The 27,583-nt window shown below is 33.8% G+C and overlaps 1 protein-coding gene across 1 annotated transcript; it reads right to left on the reverse strand.

Annotated features, from left to right (window-relative positions):
* Positions 1-4,615: 4,615 nt before the first annotated feature.
* Positions 4,616-17,796, reverse strand: LOC108340402 (zinc finger CCCH domain-containing protein 37). The gene is made up of 11 exons (XM_017577762.2): positions 17,358-17,796; positions 15,988-16,226; positions 10,709-10,768; positions 10,502-10,627; positions 10,217-10,423; positions 7,539-7,576; positions 7,319-7,365; positions 7,113-7,243; positions 6,340-6,399; positions 5,370-5,501; positions 4,616-4,989 (listed from the first exon to the last, which is right to left on the reverse strand). Exons 1-11 carry the CDS (start codon positions 17,614-17,616, stop codon positions 4,843-4,845), a joined length of 1,446 nt encoding a protein of 481 aa, XP_017433251.1. The 5' UTR covers positions 17,617-17,796; the 3' UTR covers positions 4,616-4,842.
* Between the last annotated feature and the right edge of the window lie 9,787 nt (positions 17,797-27,583).

Below are 27,583 nucleotides of genomic sequence, written 5' to 3' on the forward strand. Positions count from 1 at the left end.
AAAGTAGAGACAAAAAGACAATAACTTATTAAATTCATGAAAAAGAGCATGAATCTTACCCATATAATTAGCTTTAAAGTCCTCATGCTAAGGAGCAACAACATTGAAAAGATTATTGGTGTATGAAAATTTGGCATGTTCCCAAACTTTAGAACATTTGTCTTACGAAGAAAATTTTGTTTAAAGATTGAAGGGTACCATTGAGAATGTTGCATGAGCATTAATTTTCATCCAATGGATAACTTTAATAAAAGCAATATCAATCATTGTTTTAGTAATATGATCAACATACTCTTAACTTTTAAGCCAAAGTTTAATATATGATGTCTAAATCGCAGAGTTAAGACCATTTAACTTATCAATAAACAAATGCACGTTAACATAATTAGTATATATAAACGAGTCAGACATATTAATGGTAGAAGAGAGATAAAGAAAGACAACAGTGAAAAAAGACAGATGAACAAGAAAGAGAAACCTTATAAATTTTCAATCAAGACAACCAGACTAGATTCGAAAAGAAAAGAGAAGATTTCAACACAAGTGATCACTACTAAAGAGAAGCAAGAACACATCACCACACACAACAAAAAACACCACAAGTGCATGACTTTGAGAGACTCTTAAAGATACGTGGAAGCTCTAATGAAGATGTTGTTAATGACAAAATGGTCACCTAAACAAGATGATAAAATCATGTAATCAAAAGTTTGAATTAGAACTCCAAAGTTGATGACAATTATCGTGACAAAGACAACAAATTTTTTTCTAAAAAAAACTTGAGATCTAATTATCATGTTGAGCATAATAAAATTAGGTTTATAACTACATTTTCTTGTGTAAAAAAAATATATAAAATACTTTATTTATAATAAAGAAAATATAGTCTAAACTCAAAATACAAATAAAAAATAATAACAAAATGGCTATAAATAAAAAATAAAAATAAGATATCTAATCATCTATAATATAATATAATATAATATATATATATATATATATATATATATATATATATATATATATATATATATATATATATATATATATATGTAATACTTATACTTTATGAAATAATAAATAAATAGAAGCCAATATTAATGCATGTTAAAATTACTCGTTAATGAAGTTTTTGTAATATGCTAAACATCATCCCTTTAAAATTAAATAAGTTTATTAGATTTAAACAAAAAGAGGTCAATCATCCTATTGTCACAATTGTAAATTTACCTGTTATCACGGTTATCAAACTCTCGAGTTAACTCGTTAACTCAGACGAGTTTGTGTTCTTAGTCATGGTCGCCGAGTTAACTTAGTAGTAAACTCGGTTTCTGAGTAAATTCGTTGGACTTGTTAGAAAACTCAATAATATCGTATAAATTGTGATTTTGTCGCGATTTGACGAGTTTAAAAAAGGTAAAAACGAACAAAGAAGATTTCGTTGAGATTAGTATTTAAGGACCTGATTAAGTTCCTCTTTTTCGTTGTGCTTCACTCCACCATTGTCTACGTTCGTGGTCTCGTGGTCGCGCTCCGGTGGCGTGGTTCGCACTCACCGTCACAGTCGGCGTCACATTTCGTAGTCGTCATTCGCCTTGCTCGTGGTCACGCCTTGTTCGTCGTCGTAATCGTCGACGTGCTTATTGTCGTAGTTCTTGTGTGGCGTCATTGTGTGGTGATGGTGAGTAAAAAAATTTGTTTCAAAAGCCTCCTAGAGCTATGTTTTTACATGTGATTATGTTAGGTTTTTGGAACCTCCATCAGATTATATATATATATATATATATATATATATATATATATATATATATATATCCTATTTTGAATGTTTTTAGTAATCATTCAAAAAGTCCTTGACCTGTGACCATTGTCTGCTTTTATATAAATGACATCTTAATTTAAGAGATGAGACGTGAAGTGACCATGTCACTGTGTACTTTTATTATAATATTTTATTATATTAATGGTGTCCTCATTTTATGTGTACTTTTATTATAATATACTTTTATTAGATAAATGATATCTTGATTTTATAATGAAAATCGTGACCATGTGTGCTTTTATTATAATGTACTTTTATTATATAAATAAAGTCCTGATTTTATAATAAAAATTATTGTGCGTATATGTAGGCACGGTTTTTTTTTATTATTTTAGTATGTAAAAGAAAATATTTAATATTAAATGAGTCCTTTTGCCATTGATTTTTTAGTGAAAAAGTTTAGAGCATCATGTCTGGAAATGCATCAAATTCAATGAAAATTAATGCAACTACATCTTCATCCACTAAAAGTAAAAGTAAAAATGCTCCGAGAGATCGATATGATATTGGATGAAATCATGGGTTTGACGTTAACGGTAATGAAAGAAAAGTGAAATGTAATTATTGCTCAAAGATTGTGAATGGAGATATATTTGATTTAAACACCATCTTGCTGGAATAAGGGAGGATTCTGAACCTAGTGTTTCTGTTTCAGATGAGATAAAAAAATTGATGATTAAAATAGTTGTTAAAGCCAAGAATGCATCATTAAAGAAAAGAAAGATAAATATGGGTGAAGACGAGGAAGAAAGTGAGAGTCTTGAAGGAGAACACAAGGTATTTGGTTTTAAAGGAAAACAAAAAGTTGCTACTACTAGCAAGGGGGAGTCCAAGCAACTATAAATCAAATGATGAAAAAATTATACAAAGAAAAAGTTGATGCTCAAGTGGCTGAATTCTTTTACACCAGTGTCATTCATTTTAATGTAATTAGAAATCCAACATTTGCAAAGATGTGTGAAATGCTCGGTAAGTATAGAGTTGGATACAAACCACCATCTTATCATGACATTAGAGAAAAGTTGTTGAAACAAGCTATGAATAAAAAAGATGAAATCCTTGAGGATTATAAGGAGTAGTGGAAGAGAACTGGATGTACAATTATGTCTGATGGTTAGACAGATAAAAAAAGACGTTCTATTTCAACTTCTTGGTGAATAGTCCTAAAGGGACGATTTTTCTTTATACTTTAGACATATAAAAACCAGCTGATAAAGTTTTCAAAATATTAGATGATGTTGTTGAGTTTGTTGGAGAAGAAAATGTTGTTCAAGTTGTCACTGATAATGCTGTAAATTTCAAGGCAGTTGGAGAGTTGTTGATGCAAAAGAGGGAAATATTGTATTGGACTCCATGCGCAACACATTACATTGATATGATATTTGAAGATTTTTTGAAAAAATTTTAAAGGTCCATGAATTGACAATTAAGAAGGCAAGAAAGATTACCACTTACATTTACGGAAGATCAATGTTGATTTTCTTGTTAAAAAAGTTCAGTAAAGGTAGAGACTTGATAAGACTAGGTGTGACTAGATTTACCACAACTTATTTAACTCTTGCTTGTCTTCATGAATTGAAGACATTATTGTTGACCATGTTTAGCTCTAAAGAGTGGAAGATAAGCAAGTTTGGAACTTCACAAAAGGGCAGAAAAGTAGAATATGTGGTATTAGATAACCGGTTTTGGAAGAATGTCTCCACATGCTTGAAAGTTGTTGCCCATGTTATGGTGGTCTTAAGATTAGTAGACTCAGATGTAAAACCCGCAATGGGTTTCATTTATGAAGAGATGGATTGTGCAAAAGAGAAGATTAGATCTAACTTTAACAATATTAAAAAGAAGTAAATTTTCAAACTTTTACTCATTCAATGTTTAATTACATATGTGTGAAATTATTTCTGATATAGCATAATTGATGTAGTTATGAAGAGGTTTGGAGAATAATTGATGTTCAATAGGATAATCAACTTCATAGGCCTTTACATGCAGCTACCTATTTTCTGAACCCACATTTCCATTATAAACCTAACTTCAGATGTGATGATGGTGGAGAGGTGAAAGAAGGATTGTATATTTGCATGAGAAGATTGATACCAGATATGATAGAAAGAAGAAAAATTAATTTCAAATTGTTGAATTTCATTATGCTAGAGGACCTTTTGGAATGGAAGATGCAAATGAGTGTACAAAAGAGTTAAATCCTAGGGAATGGTAGGACATGTTTGATGATGAAACTCTAGAAAGAATCGTTTACATAAAAAAAAGATGAATGATTTAGTTTATGTGATGTATAACTCCAAGTTGAAAAGTAGACAAATTCGAAAAATTATAACTCTTTCATTTGATGACATTGAATTAAATGATGAATGGATAACTCAGACAGATGATGTTGTTGAGATTGATCAAGTTGAAGGTGAAAATGATGGTGAAATATTCATTTAAATGGAACAACAACAAAGAAAGAGTTAGATAATGAAGATTCATAATATTAATCAGAGAAAGAGTTCGATAAGAATGATGACGAAGATGATGATGCCATTATTAGAGAATTAGGCTGAGACTTTGATATTTCAATATTTCAATTTATGTTTTACATTATATTTCTATGAACAATATTTCTATGAATTTATATAATTTTGTTATCTTACTTGAATTAGGATATTATTTATATTTTTTTTTATGCAAAATAAACTCTTACAAGTTTACGAGTCGAGTTTTCTGGATTCTCACGAGTTTGACAATCTTGCCTGTTATACACAAAATTCATAGTAGGATTAAACACAATGTATGTTTGATTTTTCGGATATAAATGTGTTAGAATGAATTGTGCCATGAGTTAAACAGATCTTGGTAGGTCAAAAGAGAAATTAGTCACTAAAGGAAACAAAAACGGGTGTTAAGGCACACCGAGTCATACCATGGTACGAATACAAAGCAGAAGTAAAGGAATCATCAAATACAGAGTTGAGTTTCATGCGAGAAGATCTCAATGTTTTGCTCAAGAGAAGAAGATTCTATCAGTCTTCTGCTTCCCCTCCATCGGCTGATGTTCCTTGAGATTTTGCCATCTCCACAACTTCTCCAGGTGGTGGGTGGTCAAACTTGCAGGTCGCACCAAACTTGCATGTTCCAGTTTTCAAATAATATGGACAAATAACCGCACCCTGACAAGTAACAAAACATCCATCATACATTGTTTAAATATAACCTTGTTTTGGTAGAAATTGAGGCTAGTCAAGAGGATGCTACTTAAGCTAGAGCTTATGTCCACAATGGCAAATGCACATGGACGATTTACTTGAACACATTGTTTACAAGATCGGTCATAAACAGCATCTACTAAGATTGTTTTGGTAAGCTCTCTTCACATGCAGTGAGAGATATCAAGTAAATTAAAATAGGTTGACACCAAAGCCAAAGCCAGACTAGTCATATCAATCTTACACTTTTTGAAAATGCAGACTACTTATTGAAAAAAGTTAACAGAAAAATGCAAACAAAGCGACAAATTGAACTATGCCCCTGAAAAGGATTTGACATATACCTCTCTTCTTGGTAGTCCTGCAGGAGTGAGCTTGACAGAAGCCTGCTTTGACAGTGATGGTGCTGAGCGATCAATTGGGTGATGATACTTACATCTTTCACCGAATTTACAGTCGCCAGTTTTCATGTAAAACTACACGGCAAGCCATTGAATAGAAATATAAAACGAAATTAGAATTTACAGAGGTTGAGACACGAAAGTTCAGCAAATCAATAAGTTTCCATGAAGATTTAATAATTATCTTTCTCTATATGAAATAATATAATTAAAAACCAGATACTCGATAACAATTAGTGACACTCAATTGTTAGGTAATATAGAATCAGTATTACATGTATAAAGAGTAAAATAGAGGAGAGAAAATTGGGATCTTCAGCTATTGCTCAGTTATATTTAACCTTAATTATCAACCACAACGTGAGCTTACTAATAAGCAACCATGAAAAAAGAATGTAAATTCAAATTTTATGTAATTTCTTAAAAAAGGGAACTAATCCGACTGATCAAATTGTCTCCACTTTGTAACCAATTCACCTGTTTCAACACCCACTTTCCACATACTGGCTTTGGACGCTTGAAGGGAAATATCATATTGTCGATGACAAGAAAATGACATTAATGTGTCTGCTATTGCCATGACAATGAATTTATATTCAAGCCCCCAACATTAAGTTAATCCAATTCAAACCACACAATATCTCAACAAATGTTTATTTATTTCTAGCCAAGAAAATCACATAATGATACTTTGTATAATTCTTCATCTAATCTACTTCATGGTATTATTATTAAGGCTACCCTGCCTTATTTAGTTTTTAAAAAAACAGAAGATCTAAATTGAACCCTTAGCCCCCTGCACTTTTTAAATTGAATACTAAATAACCCAACAAATAAATGCTGACATGTAAAATTCCAAATACGTATTGGCTGGAAATCTAATTACTAGAACAAAAGACAAGTCTTTGCTTACATCACATTCGATCTGGCCAGGTCGTTGAGGATAGATGGATTCTGCAATTCCCACCTGAGACTGGAAAACATGCCACATGCATAAGACACATTGAGTTTTGAGTAAGTCATCTATGACACATGGAAATTCAGCTTAGAATCAATTTGTTGTTAATATTGAATTGTTAAGAGCAAATCTACTTGTCCTCCTACATTATTGAGTCAAAAAAAGCAAAAGAGGCCTCACCACTATAGAACCCAAACATGTATTTTTCTACAAGAAACATATCCTATGCATTTAATGCACTAGATGAGCCGCAGCATCTCAAAAAACATTATGCTTAACAATCTTAGGCAACCAGGAAACCATGGAAGACAAACAGAAAACGAGACTTGAGGCAAAAGCAATGAAAATAAATAAATGGCTATAGCACACACCCACAATTAACCATACCTAATTACTTAATATTGATTTAGAATGGAAGATGAGCAAAACTACACCACACAAATATTATTCTTCTTTGAGAATATAACTAACAAAATATTACTTTTACAATGTTTACTTATCACCAATACTTATCCGTTCAAATCTATAAAGCAAAGACTCAATGTTCCCTGTTTGACTGTATACTAAGATACTGTGTGTTCATTTGGTGAATAACCAGAAATATACTACACATTAAGAAACTCAGCAGGAAGCATCTACAGCTCCAGCCCCTACCCCACAATAACGAGCATCAGGGACAACATTATTTAAAATTTGAATTAGTCAATCAGTAGCAATTTCCACATTACCATTGGATTTGACAGCCTTGGGTCAAAAGCTTGATAAACAGACACAGCTGGACTAAGAAGTCCAATATTCAGACTAGCAGCTGAGGATGGCAAAATAGAAGCGCCTAATCCAGCAATGGGTGGATTAATTGCTGCATGAAAGTATGATCATGTGAAATAGTTTATTAGAAAGGAAAATGAATGAACAATCAATATGTTATACATACCATTCCTGTCAGGATGATTGTAGCGGCAAGTGGCACCGTACTTGCAACTGATTCATATGAATGAAAAAAAAATTAAGAATATTTAATCCAAAGAACATGTGCTATGACTAGCTTATTATGGAGAAATAATCACCATTTTGCAGTTTCCTATGAGAGCCATGGAAAAATAAATGACTTTCTCTAAAATTATGAAACCAATAAAAAATAAACCAATACTTACCTGCCAGTTTTCATGTAGAATGGGCAATCCACTTCCCCCTGTAAGGAGAGAATTGCACAGTAAAACACAGGCTTTAAATAAACTGAAGGCAACAAATTAGTAAGGAAAAGGTCGTCACAAGCTAGAAGCCAAGGAATCTATGGGTATCTTATTGTTGAACTATAGAAAAAAAGAGAAACATTGAGCATAAAGCAAGTGCTTCCAAGAGACAGTACGGAGATGTTATTTATATTGAGAAAACAAAATCAATAGAATATTTAAAAGATAAGTGATATACCCTAATATAAAGATACGAATAAGTAAAACGTATTTAATAATATATATAAAACATATATACCTTATTTAAAGGATTTTTCATTATTTCAACAATTATAACATTGGCCATCAGCTTACTGCAATTATGATCAATCATTGGTCCTCCTTGAGAATTTGCCAATTTGTTAGCCAACTTTTTACTAGAGTTGATAAATTCCTGGTGATATCCTGTATTCCACTTCTGCACTTGACCTAGCCTTGATATTGTTTTTTACTTTCCTATGATATTACATTACCTCCAACAATAATAGAATATGATCTACCGCTCAGTGACCCTGCCCAATCAGCGTCATAATACCCAACAATTTGAGTACTTTCCTTACTTTCATAAGACCTTTGCTAGGAGCATTCTTAATATACTCTAAATCCATACGATTGCATCTGTCTCAACAAGGAGAGTTTAAAAATTGACTTACTATGCTCACAACAATGGCAATGTTAGGATGAGCTACAATAAGATAATTTAGCTTACTAATAAGCTCTCCATATCTCAAGGATCACAATACAATTCTCCTTGGTCGATTACAAGTTTGACACTTGGGTCCATTAGGGTTTCACAATTTTAGCATTTAACATCCCTACTATCTCACGTGTTCACGATCTTTTCTCTGGAACTGTTGTGCATGATATTGTTTAGGTTAGATAATACCCTCCTTATTACTATATGTAATAACAATTTCTTAGGGAAAATGATGATAAAACAGAATGATTAGCACCACTTTGTGTCATTCCAAACTGTTGTGCCATCAACACCTAACAATTGTTGTGTCAGTTGGAAGAGGAACCAACTCCTAAATACCACTACTTTGGAAGACACACATCTCATCAATCATCATTGTTCTACTTTGAGTGAGATAAACGTGACTTGAGAATAGGAACAAAAGATAACGAGGATAAAAATGTAATGCACGATGGGAAGTTTATTATAACTTAGGTTAGTATGGTGGAGAGGGTTACATGGGTTGTCAATACGTTGTGGATGGTGTTGAAATGAAATGTTAGTTTTATTAGTTTTCTTGTGTGTGTACCAGCTTTTAGACAAGTGCCTTGCCTCTTCCATCTCTTTTATTCAAGTTGGTATCAAGAGCCCGGCTCACCTCAGTCCATCGTCTTTAAGGTTGCTGCCACCATGCCGTGATAGTGGATTCAATAACACTACATAGTTAAACATCAATCTATATACATTATCCACATTGTGCTGAAGAAATGGGATTATGCAGTTGTGGTGAGATATTTGTATCCCAACCCACTAACCATAACCCAATTTGGAAGCCCAAGTTGAATAGTTAGACCCACCCATCTTCTCAATATTAAAAATATGGTTAAAAATGCAAGATAATATGTTCTCCATGTTGATTGGGTGCTGGAAGACGTTCTTTTATTCTTAAAATCTAGAAAAAAAATAACCTGAGAGAAAAGTAGATCAAACCATTGAATAAACTCCGATGGAGCCACCACCACAAGGGTAGGAGTTTATGGAGCAGCAACCTAGGTGCAAGTTGGTTGGCCTTCAGGTGCCACCACAAGTGTATTGGAGATTTGGGGTGGAGAGAAGTCGCATGTGAGGGCACATGGATGGGTGGATCATATCGGTGTTTGCACAGTTGATAGATTAGTACAACCCAATCCCAAACTTGTGCTTGCGGAAGCAAATGGAGGTCGCCAAAACAATGCTCATCAACTTGAGAGAAAGATTCACCAAAAAGAAAAAATCCTCTAGAGAAGATGACTCTACTAAGCCAATACAGTTTTATAAAATCCTCTAATTACCATGTTAAACTATAGGAAAGAGAGAAACAGAGCTGAAACTATATGTTTCTGAGACAACACAAATGCTTTGTTTATACTGAGATAACAAAATTAATACAATAGATAGTGAAGATTTGATATCCTCCAACAACATATATATGATCCAGGAATAAAAATGTTCCAAGTAATACATATATAATCTAGATATTCCTTATTATAAAGGATTTGCTCCCCATTTCTATAATTACAGAACTTACAATATAAATTAGAGGAATGCAAGGAACAAAATCTTTTCAACACACCCTCTTCTACTGGTTAAAATTAACTAACTATAGAAGTTGTGTTCCTAGCATTTCTATAAGCTATAACTTCAAATACCACCAAAGTAAAACAGTCGTAGTTACAAAGCCCAACAAAACCAATCCAAAACCTCAAATTCAATATCATTATTCTACTACAATTATTAATTTGAGTCAGCAGTTCAAAGCAGCATACATCTAGCAAATAATGGAATGAATTGGAAAAATCAATAAATTTGAAAAGAGCATGATACTAGATGAATTGATGTCTCTTTCCTTTGATCAAAGAATGGGCACCAAAGGATAAAGATTTACCAGTCTAACTGGAAGTCCTTTGCTATTTTGCAATGATGGAGATATTAGAGACTTAATTGGTTGTGTATCTCCAAGTGAACCTCCTATCATAGAATTTATTTCTGTCTGAGTATGACTCAACTCATCAGACGACTGAATCTGGATATCCTTGGGGTGATGGAATTTACAAGAAGCACCAAATTTACATTTTCCAGTTTTCATGTAGAACTGCATAAATATTAAAACATCGCATAAGCCAAATAGATAAGTAAAATCTCATGTTAAGGAAAATTGTAAATTACTAACCGAGCAAGGGGGCTCTGATGGCCTCTCAGGTAAGCCAGAAGATACATCATCATTTTCAGAGGAAACCTTAGGATGATTAAATTTGCACTTTGAACCAAACTTGCATCTCTGAGTTTTCAGAAAGTACTGCAATGTATTGGATTTAAATGAATCAGAAAATGACCAAATACATATGAAGAGAGAAAAAAAATTGCAAAATCTACTCACTGGACAATCTGGTTCCCCTGGTCTCTCAGGAGGAGTTTCACTTGTAACAACATTTGGAACCTAAAACAAGTATGAATCAACCATGTGCGTCATCAAATTAGTACAAACCAAATTTTCTGGACAATAAGATTTCATCTTGTGAGATCAAAACCCAATGCAAGCAGAGAAAGAAATAGAAATAATATGAAGGGTAAGAAACACCATATTTACTCACATCACGAGATAACTAGAACAAGAATGATCGTAGGATACATAACAGGCAACAATGTAGGTTTTAACCACAATATTTGCCACACCCATCCTAGAACTCAAAGGGTAGTAGATTCTTCTAGAGAAAAATTGATTAACATTGTAGTAAAATATCATTCTGATAAAATTGCACAGGAAGTACATAGACTAATGCATAAAAATATGCCTATAAAGTTGCCAAATCAAGAAAGTGAAACAGGGCTACCACAGATCCCAAGTTAAAATCTCACATGCCAGTTAGTACCCAGAAATAAAAATGTTTCATTGAATTTTGATGCAGAAAGTGCCCACCACTGATATTACAGGATTATCAGCTCAGAACAAGGATATAGAAAGTAAAATTAAGAAAGATAATGCTGCATTTGGGGGCAATAACCTCCTTCACAAAAATTAAACACAATTTATGCTTCTTTACCTTCCCCACTGACTTTCTTATACTAATAGCCTAACAGTATATCCCATTCTTTTCCCCCTTTGTTAGGGTTCTTGGTGACAAGAAACCCAAACTATCCTCTGGTTTGGTCCACACAGAAAGCACACACACAACACAAGTAAATGACAAAGGTTTCTTTATTGCTAGAATGCAAAACACGAAAACAACCAAGGAAGCAATCCTTCCTCCCCAGGATGTAATGATCCTGCTACACTCTTTACAAAATAAAACGTGTCCCCCAAAGACACTTATTTTCCCTTACATATTTGGTACAAAAGCAACTAACAACAAACCAGACAAACTAACACCCTTCTACCTGACCAACAACCTCTCTCTACCCTCTAACCGCTTATGTCTTGTTTTTTGTCCCTTTTTTCTAGACATAGACCCTTAGGATCCTATCATTACTCGTCCGTCCTTGAACAACCTAGTCCTCTAGGTCAAAGTCTGGGAATTGGGCCTTCTCGGTTGCTTCATCTCCCAATGTAGCTGCCTCTGGTCCTCCTTCCTGCCACTCAATAAGCAACTGAGGCACGGTTTCTCCTTGTATCTGCATTGTCCTTCTTTCCATCACCTTGAGGGGCCAACAAACTAACCCTTCCCCCTGGAGTTCCTCTGGTAGTTCTTTTTGTACTTGTTGTGTTCCCACTGCTAGCTTGAGTTGGGAAACATGAAAAACTAGATGAATCCGCACTATTTTTTGATGTTGTAGCCTGAATGCTACTGGTCCCACTTGTTTGATTACTTGGAAAGGGTCGTAGTATCTTGCTGATAATTTAAGGCGTAGTCTAGTAGGCATGGATGCTTGCCTATGGGGCCGAATCCTCAAATATACCCAATTCCCTACTTTAATCACTGATGGTCAACGCTTCTAGATGGCAAATTTGATCGTTTGTCCTTGGGCTCTTTCCATATGATACCTTAATTGCCTTAAAGCTTCATCCCTCTACTGTTGCTCCTGTGCCACCGTTTCAACTGTCATTTCTCCCGGTACAAACAGTATCAATATTCTGCCCATGGAAGAACCAAGCTCCAACTTTTGGGTTGTTCTGAACAGAAACATCTCAAATATGTTTCAAGGGTTTTGTTCACCACTTCGGTTTGGCCATCTATTTCCGAGTGATAGGTTGTACTCATAAAAATTTGTCCATTGAAGTCTGAATGACTCCTTCCAGAACAAACTGAGGAATCTAGGATCTCTGTCACTAATTATGGAGGAAGGTACTCCGTGTAACCTTACAACATCTTTCACAAACACTTCGGCTATACTTTTTGCTGAATAGGGGTGTTTTATGGGTATAAAGTGGCCATACTTACTCAACCTATCCACCACCACTAACACCGCATCGTACCCATTGGATTTAGGTAGGCCTACCATGGAATCCATGCTTATCTCCTCCCATATGTCCTATGGTATGGGTAATGGTTGGAGTAATCCTTGTGGTGAGGATGCCAGATACTTATGTTGCTGGAAGATTAGGCAAGCAGCCACAAATTCAGTTGTGGAGTTCTTCATTCCTACCCAGTATAACAAATGAGCCACCTTTCTATATATTCGATAGACCCCTGAATGTCTTCCTGTAGACGTCATATGGAATTCAGCTATTAACTTTGGTATCCACTCAGATTTCACTAATAAGACCAGTCTTCCTTTGTAGTGGAGGTGGTCATGTTCCAAGGTAAAGGCTAGGTGCGAATCTGGGTTAGTTTCCAAGTCTTTTCTTATTTTTTGTAGAATTGGATCCCTCTTTGTCTCCTCTATAATAGATTGGAACTCCTGCCAATAAGGCATGGCAATCACCCTAAGTTCCTTTCCCACTTCCTCCTTTTGTTCCTCCCTTCAGGAAAGAGCGTCAGCCACCCTATTCGTGCTTGCTGATTTCTATACAATTTCGAATTCATACTCCAAAAGCTTTGCCAACCAGTTTTGCTGGATTTGAGTGGTAATTCCTCACTATCTCCTTTCCCAAAACTCATTGTTAGACTCCTCCAATTTGTTCGGACTTCCCCGAGAGATGCTAGCCATGTTATTCCCAATATCATGGCTACTCCACCTAATTCAAACAAATAAAAATTCTCCCTTACTTCCAGCCCTTACAACATCCACTTGTGGCCATCTCCTTAGCACACTTTGTAGAGAGAAGTTTCTTCTACACCCAAGCCAAGTTCTTTTACCAGTTTGGCTATGATAAAGTTGTGGCTGGCACCACTATCAATCAATACCAACACACGTCTTCCCTTTAGCACACCGTATAACTTCATTGTGTTGGTTGGTGTCAGTCCTCCAACTAAGAATGCCGACAAATCCATTTGTTTCTGCTCCATTTCCTCCATCTATTCCCTTTCTCCTAATTCCTTTGCCATAATCAAAACTATGATACTCCTTTCGGGACACCTATGACCAAGGTTGTATGGCCCTCCACAATGAAAACATCTCCCCTCTTCCCTTCTCTATATATACTCTAGATAAGGAAGGTTTCTTATCCCCTTATTTCTATTATTCCCCATCTCATTACTACCAATCTTGGACCCTCCCGTGGTACTAACCCCTTCTTTTCTTGTTGTACTAAGGTTACTCCCCATACTCTATCCACTTTTGGCCCCTTTGAACACTTTTGGCCCTGAAACAGCCCTGTATCCTCCCTGATACCTTCCAATCGATTGACTGCTCCTACTGGCAACCCCCTGTTCATACTTGAATCTTTGGTGACCTCCTTTATGTCCCTAGCGATCTCCATTGTCCTCAACAAATCTCTGAGATTGTGTGGCCTAATCTGGCTCATTATATCTCCGTGCAAACTAGCAAAGAAATAGCCCAACTATTCCTCTGTCAACTTAGAAGCTTGCGCCACTAACCTTTCAAAATCTTGAATATATTCCTCCACAGTCCCTTTCTGCCTTAACACAACCAATTTTTCAAACACCGTACACCTTTCCCTCCAAATCTTCTGATTTAAGATTCGGTTAGTTCTTCCCAAGATGCATTCTTGGTCTTTTTTTTTCCAGAATTGGAACCAATGGTTGGCCCCTCCCTCCAGAATTGCAATCTTAATTTTTCCCTTGCTGCCACGTTTTGAATCTTGAAATTTTTTTTGGCTCTAGATATTCATCCCTCTAGATCAATCCCCTCAAACGTAGGCAACTCTACCCTTTTCATCCAAACTTTCTATATCTCCGCTTTCTCTTCTTCTATGTCCTCCTCAGCCTCGTCCTTTCTTCCCCTTCTTCCCCCATTCACTGACCCTTGACTGCCCTCCGAATTTTGTCTGAATTCTTGGAATTTTTCATAAAATCTCTAAACATCTCCTTAAGTTCTTGATGACCCCCTTTTAGTTCCTCTATCACCCTTTCAACTGTGTTGATTCTTCCTTCCATTATTTTTCCCCTTTTAAGATCCGACAGGTCGGACCAAATGTTAGGATTCTTGGTGACAAGAAACCCAAACTATCCTCTGCTTTGGTCCGCGCAGAATGCGTACACACAACACACATAAATGACAAAGGTTTCTTTATTGCTGGAATGCACAAACACGAAAACAACCAAGGAAGCAATCCTTCCTCCCTAGGATGTAATGATCCTGTCTACATTCTTTATAAAACAAAATGTGTCCCCAAAAGAAACTTATTTTCCCTTACATACTATACAAAAGCAACTAACAACAAACCTGACAAACTAACACCCTCCCGTCAAACCAACAACCTTTCTCTACCCTTTATCCGCTTATGTCTTGTTTTTTGTCCCTTTTTTCCTGACATAGACCCTTAGGATCCTATCACCCTTCCACACACACTAGGGTTGGTAAACCAACTTCTCAACCCATCTCATATTCCCCCTTATGTATCATACAAAGGGAGCCCAAGAAGAAAGTATGAAGTAGAGATTTTGGAGGAAAGTCAAGAAACTAGCTTGTACTTAGTTGCCCATTTCACATTTGTGGAGACTCCCACAGTTCCACTAAATCCCAAATACGGTTGCCCACACTATCAAATCCCAGGAATTTGAAGACACACGTCCAAATTATCTTACAAGTAAAAGTAAAACATGTCAAGATGTATCTCTTGTCTCCACTAGTTTTGTTAGTTCACATGACTAAGAATCATATCTTCACTGAGTAACTCATAAGTCCTCAAGCTAAATTTATAACAAGGTTCATTCGTATGATTTGCATGCTCCAGACTCTGGCAAAAGCATTGGGATATTACAATTAGCCATTAATCTTTAATTATTAGAATATATACGGTAATACAAGAACTATTGAACTATAATATTTTGCTGGTGTTTATTCTATTATAATCTATAATTTTACTCTTATTATAAGAAATAAATATTTCTAATATACAGTTTTTGCAGTGAAAAAAATAGAAAATGAGGGTTTTTGCTACAAATTAGCTAAAACAATGAAAAAAACATTTGTTAAATTGGTATATAATACTCTACCATACATTCATATATGTTTAACTCTATAACTTTCTATAAAATATAGAATCGCAAGAACACATGTTAACTTACAGTTACCAATAGTAAATGTACTATAGAATACGATATAATTTTCATAGGCATAAAAATAATAATAGTGATGATAATAGCAAACAGTCACCTCTTTCCAATCCGGGATTCCACCCTCAGGAACCCAAACAGGATGGTCAAACTTGCAGCTATCTCCAAACTTACAGGTTCTTGTGAGCATATAGTGGGCACAATCTTTTTCTCCTGGCCTCTGTGGATATATAGTCATATTGGAAGCACTTTCATATCTAGGGCGCTTGGCCAGTGAGTTTGTAGAATACCAAGCTTCACTTTGCCCAATAGTACCCAAAATGGTTGGATGGTAGAGAGCTATAGTACATAATAGACGGGTATATACAAAAAACCAAAGCAAACGTATAATGTTACGTTATAAGTTTGACTAAGAAAATAATTTTCTACAAAAAGCATTCGTTAGTAAATATAACGGATATACTTTATATAAAAATAAAATATAAGAACCACATAACATGACATATTCCTGAAAATATGTAAAGTAATAACTATTCGGACGAATTGAAATACATAATGGTCAGTGTCGCCTTGTCTGTATGTAACAAGTAACGTACTCACAAGAAAAGCAAACCCTGACAATCTTTTTTCTCTATTTAGCTACTATAATCAATGTTGTTCATAACAAGTTGCATGCATTCAATAATAACAGAATCTATCCTAAGCATATCTCCGCTTATTTGCAATACCAGCCACCAATCTGCATCATCAATTGAGATTCCAAAATCATATCCATAACTAACCCTGTGCTGGCAGCCAGAATCCTTCATAACCAGAGACAATGAAATTTAACCTGGGTTCTGATGGCCAAAACACTAATTAATCACTAAAGCTTTAAAACAAGAGTAAAATACTAACAAGACAACAGCCAATACAAACTACACTACACTACACTACTCTGCACAACACACCAATGCTATGATGTGCTTCGCATCCTCACCCTCAGGACCACCTATCATTTCATCTCAAACATAAATTCCAGGTACTGAGCTTATCTTGCTAGAAAACTGAAACAAAAAAACATGTGTTTCAAGAACTACACACAATGAGTGAAATCTCGGTTACTTCATTTCAAAGTAAACACAACATTGAGCTCATTTACTCAGACCCTGTTTGGGTTCAACTTAGAGAAACAAATAAACCCTTTTCTAATACTAAAACAAAACTCTTTTGCTTTTCTTAAAAACAACCCACCCAAACATGCACTTATAACCTAAATTCGTAGATTACAACATAACAAGAGGACTCAGTGAAATCTCGGTTACTTCATTTTTAGTTTAACCTAAACTAAATAGCTTAGTCCTGTAAGGTTCAACTTGGAGAAATATCGAATCAGCTAGTTCTAAAAACCAATCTACGGAAACAAGCACTTTTGACCTAGAAAAAAAAAGTAAACAAGGAAACTAAAAGGGGGAAATGGGAGAAACTAACCGTCAGAGGAGCGTTTGAAGTCGAGGGAGGAGGTGGCGGCGGAGGAGGCCCAGGGGGAGAGGTAGTTGGCGGCGGCGGAAGAGGCGATGCGGGAGGTAACACCTGGCGGGGCAATGTCGTCGGCGAGGGAGGAGGAGAAGCGGAGGGCGGCGGAGTCGGCGGCACGGTGGTGGTGGGAGAGGAACATGGTTGAGGAGTCGGAGTCGCGAAATCGGTAGTTGGTGGACGGGCTGTAGGAGGAGTAGATGTGGTTTTCCATTTTGACGGAAACTGAAACGCGAAAACGATGTTAGTGTCAGTCACGGGAATAATGCTTGTGTTGTTGGTGTTATGGTTGCTTTGGCTTGAGAATTTGATACTAGTAAGTGAGTGAATGAGTGAGATTGCACTTTGCAGAATGGGTTGGCATTAGTGTGTTTAGTGGGATTTTACAAGCCTGGTGAGTGCTCACACACACTCTTTTGTTTTTTTAATTCTCCTTTTAGCTTTTTTTGTCTTTTTACCTTCTTTTTCCTTCAGTTACAACCTCTTGATCCAGTGTCAAGAAGTTCTATGCAAGGTATATAAATATTAGTTTAGTGGTTCTTAGATTGATGGTTGTTAAAATGATCGTTCTTCACTCAAAATGGACATATATTAATCCTTGATTATCTCCTTTGATATATGAAGTAGATTATACCAAAAATGTAATTTACTACAACTGTTAAATAATCTATATATATATATATATATAATATTTGAGAGGTGGAGAATTTTTATTAGGATATATCTTACATGTCCTCCTTTCTCTTTTGTAATTATGGTTATTATTTTTTTTATAGTTTTATTTTAATTTCTTGAGTCATTCATATTTTTCAATACCACATATTACTACCCTTCATTATCTAATTACAATCATCATTTACATATTTTCTAATAAAAAATTATAGACATTTTTGAAGAATAAATATTTTGTTTGTTAGAAAAAATAAAAAGTGATGTAGATAGTGGGCTATTTAAGATATCTAAAAACAATAATGATCATAATTAATCACCTTGTTCTCCCTTAATTTTCTTGTTTGTTCATGTAGGTGCTTTTAACCTAAGTATATAGAGAGTTACGTTGATAGTGGAACTATGTGTAATGATTACTAGCTTGGGAGGGTTGCGTTGTGTGAGAAATCCTAATCCGTGGTTTTTTTTTTATTTTGTAAATTTTTTTGATTTTGGAATTTAGCAAGCTTCAATGTATAAATGGAAGCTGTGGAAGAATTGTCAAAATGAAACCAAGGAAAAAAATTTGATAAGTAAAACATGTAGTATTATGCATGTAAAAAATAAGTTGTTTTTTAGATGAATGCTACATTGGAAAATCAGGAGAATGAAGTTCAAATGTCATAAATTGATATTTATAATTTTTTTTTTCTGATCTTGTTCATATTATGGTGACAACATCAAATTGTACTGATGATTAGTATTTGGAAATGAATAATTATGATAAGAAATAAAGAATGGTATGTTAGTTTTGTCATTAAGTCAAAATAAATGTAAAGTTTGTTAATAATAACATTGTTACAAACGAAGATATAGACAAAGTTTTGATTTGAAAAAAAAAATGAAAAGTAATAATCCATAATATGTGTTATTTGTATATCACAAACTAACCTTTGGCCAAATAATGGAGAAAGAGTCAAGAATACAAATGATTCTAAGTTTTTTTTTTTCTAATCATATATATATATATATATATATATATATATATATATATATATATATATATATATATAACTTTGGAAATAAAATAAAATCTAAAGAATAAAGTGTAATAAATGCATAATTATAACAAATAAGAATAATGTTAGAAAATATTTTAAATATCTCCACTTTCCTGGTAAATAAATGTTTTTCATTTCTCAAAATTATTGTTATTTAGCCCTTAATGTTATTGAGCCCTTAGGTAAGTATATTCTAAGTTGTCTTTGAGAAGAAATATATGGTATGCAAATTATGTCGTTGTCAAGATTTTCCTTAATAACATGTTTGTTCACTTCAATACTATGGTTCTATCATATTATATTATATTATGGACTAAGCTAATTGTAGATTTGTAATCGCAATATAACTTTATAGGTCCATCTCATTTTATCTTCAAGTCTTTCAATATAATTTTTAGTCACAATAGCTCACATTCCCTTATGCTATTGCTTGACATTCTACTTTAGCACTGGATCTGGCTACCACACTTTGCTTTTTACTCTTATAAGTTACCAAGTTCTAACAAAAGAAGTACAATAACCAGTAGTCGATCTTCTATCAACAATTGAACCTACATAATCAGCATCATTTTATGCTTTAAGACTGACATTCTTGATTCTTCTGAACAAAATTCTTCTTCTTCATGTCCCTTTGAAATACTGAACAATTTTAAGAGCAACTTGTAAATGGGTTTCCTTTGGTTAATGCATAAATTGACTTACTCACAACAAAAGTAATACCAAATTTAGTGTGAGATAAATAAATAAGTCTTCCTACGAGTCTTTGATACATTTCTTTACTAACAACCATACCATCATTTTCATTTCTCAACTTTACATTTGGATCAACAAGTGTGCTCACTAGTTTGTAGGCCATTTTACCTGTTCTTACAATAGATCAATAATATACTTTTGTTGAGATATAAAAATCCCTTTCTTTAAGTTAACAACTTCAATTCCTAATTCCAATTTTCCTAAGGTCTTAATTTCAAATTCTCTAGGCAGACATGTGCTCAATCTTTGTTGTTCATGTTCGTCATTACCAATCATAATAATATAATCTACATAGAATAACAAAATTGTTACTCCCTTTGAATCAAAATGCTTAATAAACAAGGTATGATCTCTTTGACTTTGTTTATATTGGAGACTCATCATGACTTTGGTGAACAATCTCAACAAATTCTTTAGGTGATTATTTAGGCCATACAATTTCTTTTTTAGTTTGTATATTGTGTTTTCCTCAATTTGTTTCGTATATACAGGTGGTATCTCCATGTATATTTTTTCTTTAAGATCTCCATGTAGAAAACCATTTTTCACATCAAATTACCAACCACAACCACAATTAGCCCTTCGTACCACCGTTCATCTTAACCGGACTTGCTTACCTAAATATCTTTGTTAAGGAAGACTTTCGGTATAGGTCACCAAGATAAATCATCAACTCTGATACAACTGTTGGGTGTATCAAAGAGGAGGTTTACCGGGGAAACACAAACACCAATGAGATATAAGTCCAACCATATAAGGGATTGACACCACTCCCTACACAAAACCTTAAGGCAATGGGTTAATGAGTCTTTCACCTTTATATACTGCTCTACTTTCTCATTTCTATCCAATTTGGGACGTAGACTAACACTTGAATTTCCAACAATCTACTCCTTATGTTTGAGTGAATCCTTTTCAACCGACCTAGCCTTGTACCTCTCAATGGTTCCATTAGCCTTATATTTTACTATATAAACTAATTTTCACCCAAGAGGTTTTTCTTTTCCATGTGGTAGAGCGACTAGCTTCCAAGTATTCTTCTTCTTCAATGCTCTATTATTGATATTGACAAATGTACCAAATTGCATAAGTAATAAACTAGATAAGTCCATATATTGTTTTTCCAAGAGACTTGCATTACTTAGAAAAACTATGCTTATTTAATGATTTAGGTTAAAAAATTTATAATAATGAAAAGTGTTTATTATGAAAAAATTCTAAATGTTTGGAAAGCAATAAAATTTACTAAAATAATTATACGGTAGAAACTTCACAGATTTTATGTATCAAATCAATATAAAAACACAAAAAAATATACCTTTTATTCTTACTTTAGCATTCACATCACTATTTAAGCAACTCTAATTTCCTAAAAACAAGTCTAAACCTTAATAATAAAAATCCAATCCTAATATCTTAGATATTTTTGCAAAAGATTTGCATTAAACATTAAAGTCAAATGTTTAGAATGACAAGTGATTAAATCTCCGTGTCCAAACTTGAATCTATTAGTTGTTCTATCCTAGTTTAGGTTCTAATATTGTGTCCAATATCAGATACCCACAAATTTGTAATCAATCAATTATGATTCAGTTAAGAATGTGAATAAAATACAATAGTAATGAAAAATAAATATATTAAATAGAAAAAATCACAAAGAATTAAGATACATTACATCCAACTCTCGTGCATAAGAGAGTTGGTTACTTTTATACATTATGAACACTAGAAAAGAATAATCACAAATGCTCTAAAATGAGTCTCTACTTTCTCTCCTTTTAGATCAAGTTCCCTCTCTAAAAAAGTGTATCATTTAATTGTGTAAAGCCTTCTATTTATAAATTTTCCGAAACGCATAACTTTTTAGGCGAGTTAAACACTACTTATTGGGCGAGTTAAGCACTACTCGTTAGGCGAACTAAGTTGCCTTGTTGGGCGAATTGACTCAAATTGGACTAGGCCAAAAATTTGTACTTGAAGTAACTAACCTGGTTGATAAATGATTTTGTTGATATATCTTTTAATCTTTAGTGATTTCCACTTATCTACAAAATTATAAAACCAAATACTTAATTTTTTTTCAAATTATTAAATAAAACCTTAATTATTTGAAAAGTAATAACTAAAAATACCAATAAAAGATAAAAATAAACAAAATAAAAAACATGATCATGAAAGATAAACAAAAAACAAAACAAAAAACTCAGGTTAACTTATCATAATAACATAAAGGCAAATGACTTCTTAATTGATCATAATCATGCAACAAAAGAGAATTTCATTTATAGCTTCAAAACTCAAAATAGAATGGCATGATTCTTTATATCACTTGAATCCTCAAAACAGTGTAAGAGATAATGACCAGACTATTGAATTAAACATAACTAAAACATATTGAGTGTTTCACTCTACACATAAGTGTTTATCAATTATTACTCACAATTAGCATTTTATAAAACCACTTCATCAAAATTACCATCATTTAATTTACATAATTCAAATATTTGGTTAGATTAAAAGGCATTTCATAGGATGTAATGAGGTTTGGCTAGAAGAAATACAGTTTTTTAGGAATTCAAAAACACCACAAAGTAGAAAAGAACAATTAAATGTAAATAATTCTAAGGTATCCTTGTATTCTCTATCTATAATTCTCCCAAAAAAATTCATATACTTCTCATAACTCAACCTTTTTTTTTCGTTACATGTAAATAATTGGCTTTTCTCTTTTTTTTTCTTTATAATGAGCAAGTGGCTTAAAGAATTTTCCAACAATTATATTTCAAACCCTTAGGTAGGGTATTGATACCCTACCCTAAACTTGTTCATTTTCATACTTGAGTAGCGTGTTTTTACCCTATCCTAAACTAATTTGCTCTCATACCATTACTCAACATTTACCCGTTCTCTTTGACTAGGGTGTGAGACAATATGTTCGTAAAAGGCTAAGAGTCGAAGAATCAAACAATTAGGCTAAAAAAGGTTTATAAATCATTGGCACATATATCAGGATTGACTATTTGGTCAAGTAGCTTAAACACAAAAATATGAAACAATTGTCTCTATCCTATTTAACCATTTATGTTACTATATTAACAAGAATTACGCAAAAATCAATTTCATGGCAATAACTACTTTCCTCACAACTCACTACACTTAAACTCACAACACTCAAATATCCTACAATCTGATCATACTCTCAAACTGAACAAGTACTGACTCAATGCAATCACAACAGACTTATCTCACAATCAATGTATCCAGAAGTTACCCCAACTATATGAACAATTATAAGACAAGAAAATAAATGCTCAAGCATATTCTTAACACAACTGACCATCAAAATATTCAATTCATATATTTTAAAGACATGATTATAATAAGGTCATAACAATTTGACAATTAAGCAAATCCAGACATAAATTAAAATGGATTAAAACAAAACATAATGTTAATGATACTACTACTACTAACACTAAAAACACCTTGAATCAGTCATGTCTTATCTTTCGGTGCACTACCACCATCTCTTTCTTCAGAACTATTCTCAAGATCATCATGTGGTACCTCTATCCAAGGAATACTAGCCTCAAACATCTCACGAGTGATAGGCTACCTTGGAGGTTATAGATACAAGTCGTGCATGGTATCCTCCCTTGTAGCTTGTAATGGCATAGTTACTTTAAAAGTTTCTAAGAACTTCTCTTTAGTGAGATAGGGAGAAGTAGAGGATAATTGATGTGACTTTGGTTGTGGAATAAATCTTCACTGACATTTTGAAGGCCCAACTTCACTGGAGGGTTGTTGTTATTGGTGTTGTTGAGGTGGCCTATTTGAAGGTTCAACCTTCCCATGCTTGGATGAGACTTCCATCCTTGAATACAATTCCCATCATTGCCTTGCCTACCTTGATTTCACATGTAATTTACCTCCTCCCAAGGCTAGCTTTGCATAACATGTTGTCCATTAGCATGATCTCCACCACACAACACACAACTTTGTATTGATTGTTGGTGTTGGGCTTGAGTGACATTTTGGAGCTCTTGTTGTAATGTTAAGAGCTTCTTCATAAGAGCTTCCATTTATTGAGTTATTATCTTGTTTTGAGCTAACAACACATGTTGATGTTGTAGCTCCAACGCAACCTTTTTCTACATTTGAATTCTCTTGTTCTACACTTTAAAGTCATTGGATGCCATTTTCTTTATCAAGGCCTTAGCCTCCTTAGTGTCTTTGACTTGATCATGCCTTCAGTTGAGGCATCTAACATCAACATTTTTGTGCTCTCAATACTCCAAGAAGATGTTGATTTGTGTAGCTTCATCAAATCCATGAATAAGAGTCTTCATAAGTAATCCTTCAATTTGTCTCATGCTTGACTCAATGTTTCATCATAATCTTTGTGGAATGAAGCAATCTTTTGTTTCCCCTGATTAACCATTGACTAAGGGAATAATTTGTGAAACTTTGTGACCACATTATCCCAAATAATTAAGTTATTCTTAGGGAAATAATGCAACCACACCTTTGTGTTATCTGTCAATGAAAAAGGAAACAAACTCAAACAAATAACTTCATTAGATACCTGGTTAGTGTTAACCGTGTTGGAACTCTTCAAGAATATGGCCAAGTGAGTGTATGGGTTCTCATGAGATAACCCATGGAATTTATTACTCCACAACAGATGAATAAGAGCATACTTCATCTCCATGTTGGTTGCATTCACCACTGCCTATCAATACTATTAAAATTCAATAGCCGTGAATGTTGAATACTCCCCCAAAGTACAATGTTTGTGACCTTCACTAAGCATATCCATCTCTTCTTCTTGATCTAGCGCTTGAAAGTGAGAAAATTTTGAGGAATCACACACATTTTTTGTTTCTCTTGATGAGGCTTCATGTTCTTCCTTCAAAAGTCTTAGTCCTATATAGTTATTACTCTGAATCCTTCTTCTCGTGCAACACAAGGAAACACTAAAAGGAATTAGTCAGCAGTAATTGTTTATTTATATATAAAAAAATTAATTATACACAAAAATTACAAAGAAAAGTATATAAACAAATTTTGAACAATTTAAACCAAAATTTTAAATAAAACACAATTAACCAAACAAAACGTTAATTCCCAATAACGACACAAAAAACTTGTTATTAATATTGGAAAAGTGTACCAAATCACACACAATAAAGTGGATAAGTCTAAATATCTTTTTCCTAAGAGACTTGTGTTATTTAGAGAAAACTATGCTTATTTAATGATTTATGTTAAAAACTTTAAAATACTGAAAAGTGTTGATTGGTATGACAAAATTCTAAATCTCTAGAAAGCAATAAAATTTACTAAAATAACTATATTGTAGAAACTTCACTTGGGTTAAATTTCATTTATCAAATCAAAATGAAAACATTAAACAATATACCTATAATTTCTACTCTAACATTCACACCACTATTTAAGAAGCCCTAATTTCTTATAAACTATAATCTCTTAGATATTTTTACCAAGATCTACATTATGGATTAAAGTTATATGTTTAGAATAACCAATGATTAAATCTCCATGTCTAGAGTTGAATTGATTAGTTGTTTTATCCTAGTCTAGGTTCTATTATCATGTCTTAGATACTTGATAATGGTTGATTTTACATGTTTTTATATGTATATTTTTGTGAATAAATCAACTCCTTCATAGCTTTTACCTTGTTTTGTCCCTAAGTTTAGTGTATTTTTATGTTTTCTTGTGTTTTGGTTAGTGTGTGCTTGTTTTACCTCTAATATCTATTTAAGTGTGTAAAATAAGGTAATAGAAAGCAATTCTAGTGGAGGAAAACGAGTTGGAACTCAAAGAAGCATGATTGAACAAAAAAGATAAATTTTAGGTGAATACTAGTATTAAGTGCCACAAAAGTTGCGTTCAATGTTGCAAACACAATGATCAAACGAAATTATTTTGGTGACATCATTCATATAACATTATTCACTAGTTGGATGAGTTGACTAACTCGCTGGATGAGAAATCATTCTCGTTAAGCAAGTTTATTAGTCCATAAACATGAAAAAATGTATTTAATCATGTTTTTGAGAGAGTTTTTAGAATTCTCTTCCTTTCACACTTCATTCTTCACCTAGAGCGACTAGAAGATGCCTTTGGAGGCTGCTTGGGGTATTGGAAAGCTTTCCCTTCTCCTCCGTAGACTTTAATCTTCTTTAATGGTGATTTTACCTTTTTTTGAGTTGAGGAGGAAGATGAGTCACGAATTAGAGGTCGTGATGCGAAGGAGAAGCATGATTGCAACATGGAGCAACTAAAAAGAATCGTGGGAAAGGGCATGCATCTCTCTTTGGATTACAATTTCTTCCCTATTTCTCTAATTTTGTAGAACTCTAAGTTCTCCACCATGGAGGGTTATTCCTATTTGTTGCGATTAGTTGTAAAACAAGTAATTCTTTTCTATTTTATTTTGTTAATAATATATATTTTTCTAATTCATGTTAGTATTCAATTTTCATGCTTAATGCTTGTTGTGCCTTAATTTGGGGTTCTTGATGCATTAGGTAATATGGCTTCTTTATTAATGCATGAGAATGAAATGGATGAACTCTAGTCTTAACAAATTATAAATATTATATGTTAAATTTCCTTGCACAACAACTGTTTGATGAAAATACCAAAAAGAGTTTCTTACGTTTTGTGAACTTTAATGTCTAATTGAGTGGTGAAAGAAAAAGTTGTCATGTGTTGTATAAGTCCATTCTTAGAAAACAATATTACTTGCTACACTACGACCAATGCACCTGTCATTGGTTTTGCAGCCAACAATACCTACAAATATGCAATCAATCTATTATCATGCAGTTGAGAACAAGAATAGAACATAAGAGTAATGGAAAAGAAATATATTAAACTATAAAGAGTTAAGATACATTACATTCTCATGAATAAGGTAGTTAGTTACTCTTGTACATTATGAACACTAGAAAAGAATAATGATGAATACATCTAGAATGAGTCTCTACTTTCACCCCTTTTAGATCAATTTCCCTACCTCCAAAGGTATACCATTTAACTGTGTAAAACCATCTATTTATAAATTTTCCAAAACACATAACTCACTAGGTGAATCAAGTAGTTGGTCGAGTTAAACACCACTCACTTGGTGAATTTGGTTGACTCGTTAAACGACCTGAATTGTTAGACGACCTGAATCGAACTAGATTGAGCCTAAAATTTTTACTTGAAGTAACTAAATGATGGACGGCGGTTCGAGGCACATCAGCGAGAAGGAGGAAATCGGAGATTCGCTTGAGCTGAAGTACCGAGAAGCAGCTGAAGAAACGATTTGACCCGTGAATCCTCAAATTCTGCCAAGGAGAAACAGATGAGGCAGCGGAAGAACTAGGAACCCTAGGATTGGAGGTTTGTTCGGTGGAAAACCTAGGGTTTGATGCGGAAGCGGATTTGAACGGTGGGGAAGTGATTTTAGTCGGCGAGAAGGGAACTAATCGGTGAAAAATGATTTACGGGGAGGTCTGCGGGAACGATGTGGTTCGTGGTGGAAGAGAGCCATCGAGAGAGAACGTAGATGAAGATTCGCGAATTGAAGATGTAGTGTTGTGCTGATGGAATCTCGTGAGGGAAAAAGGCACGCGTGGCAATAGATGTGATGCAAGCCACGAGGAAGCTAGTAATTGGTGAAACTGGCGTGATATGGATGCT

The sequence above is a fragment of the Vigna angularis genome, chromosome 5 (assembly GCF_016808095.1).
Source record: "Vigna angularis cultivar LongXiaoDou No.4 chromosome 5, ASM1680809v1, whole genome shotgun sequence".
In the NCBI taxonomy this organism is placed as follows: Eukaryota; Viridiplantae; Streptophyta; class Magnoliopsida; order Fabales; family Fabaceae; genus Vigna; species Vigna angularis.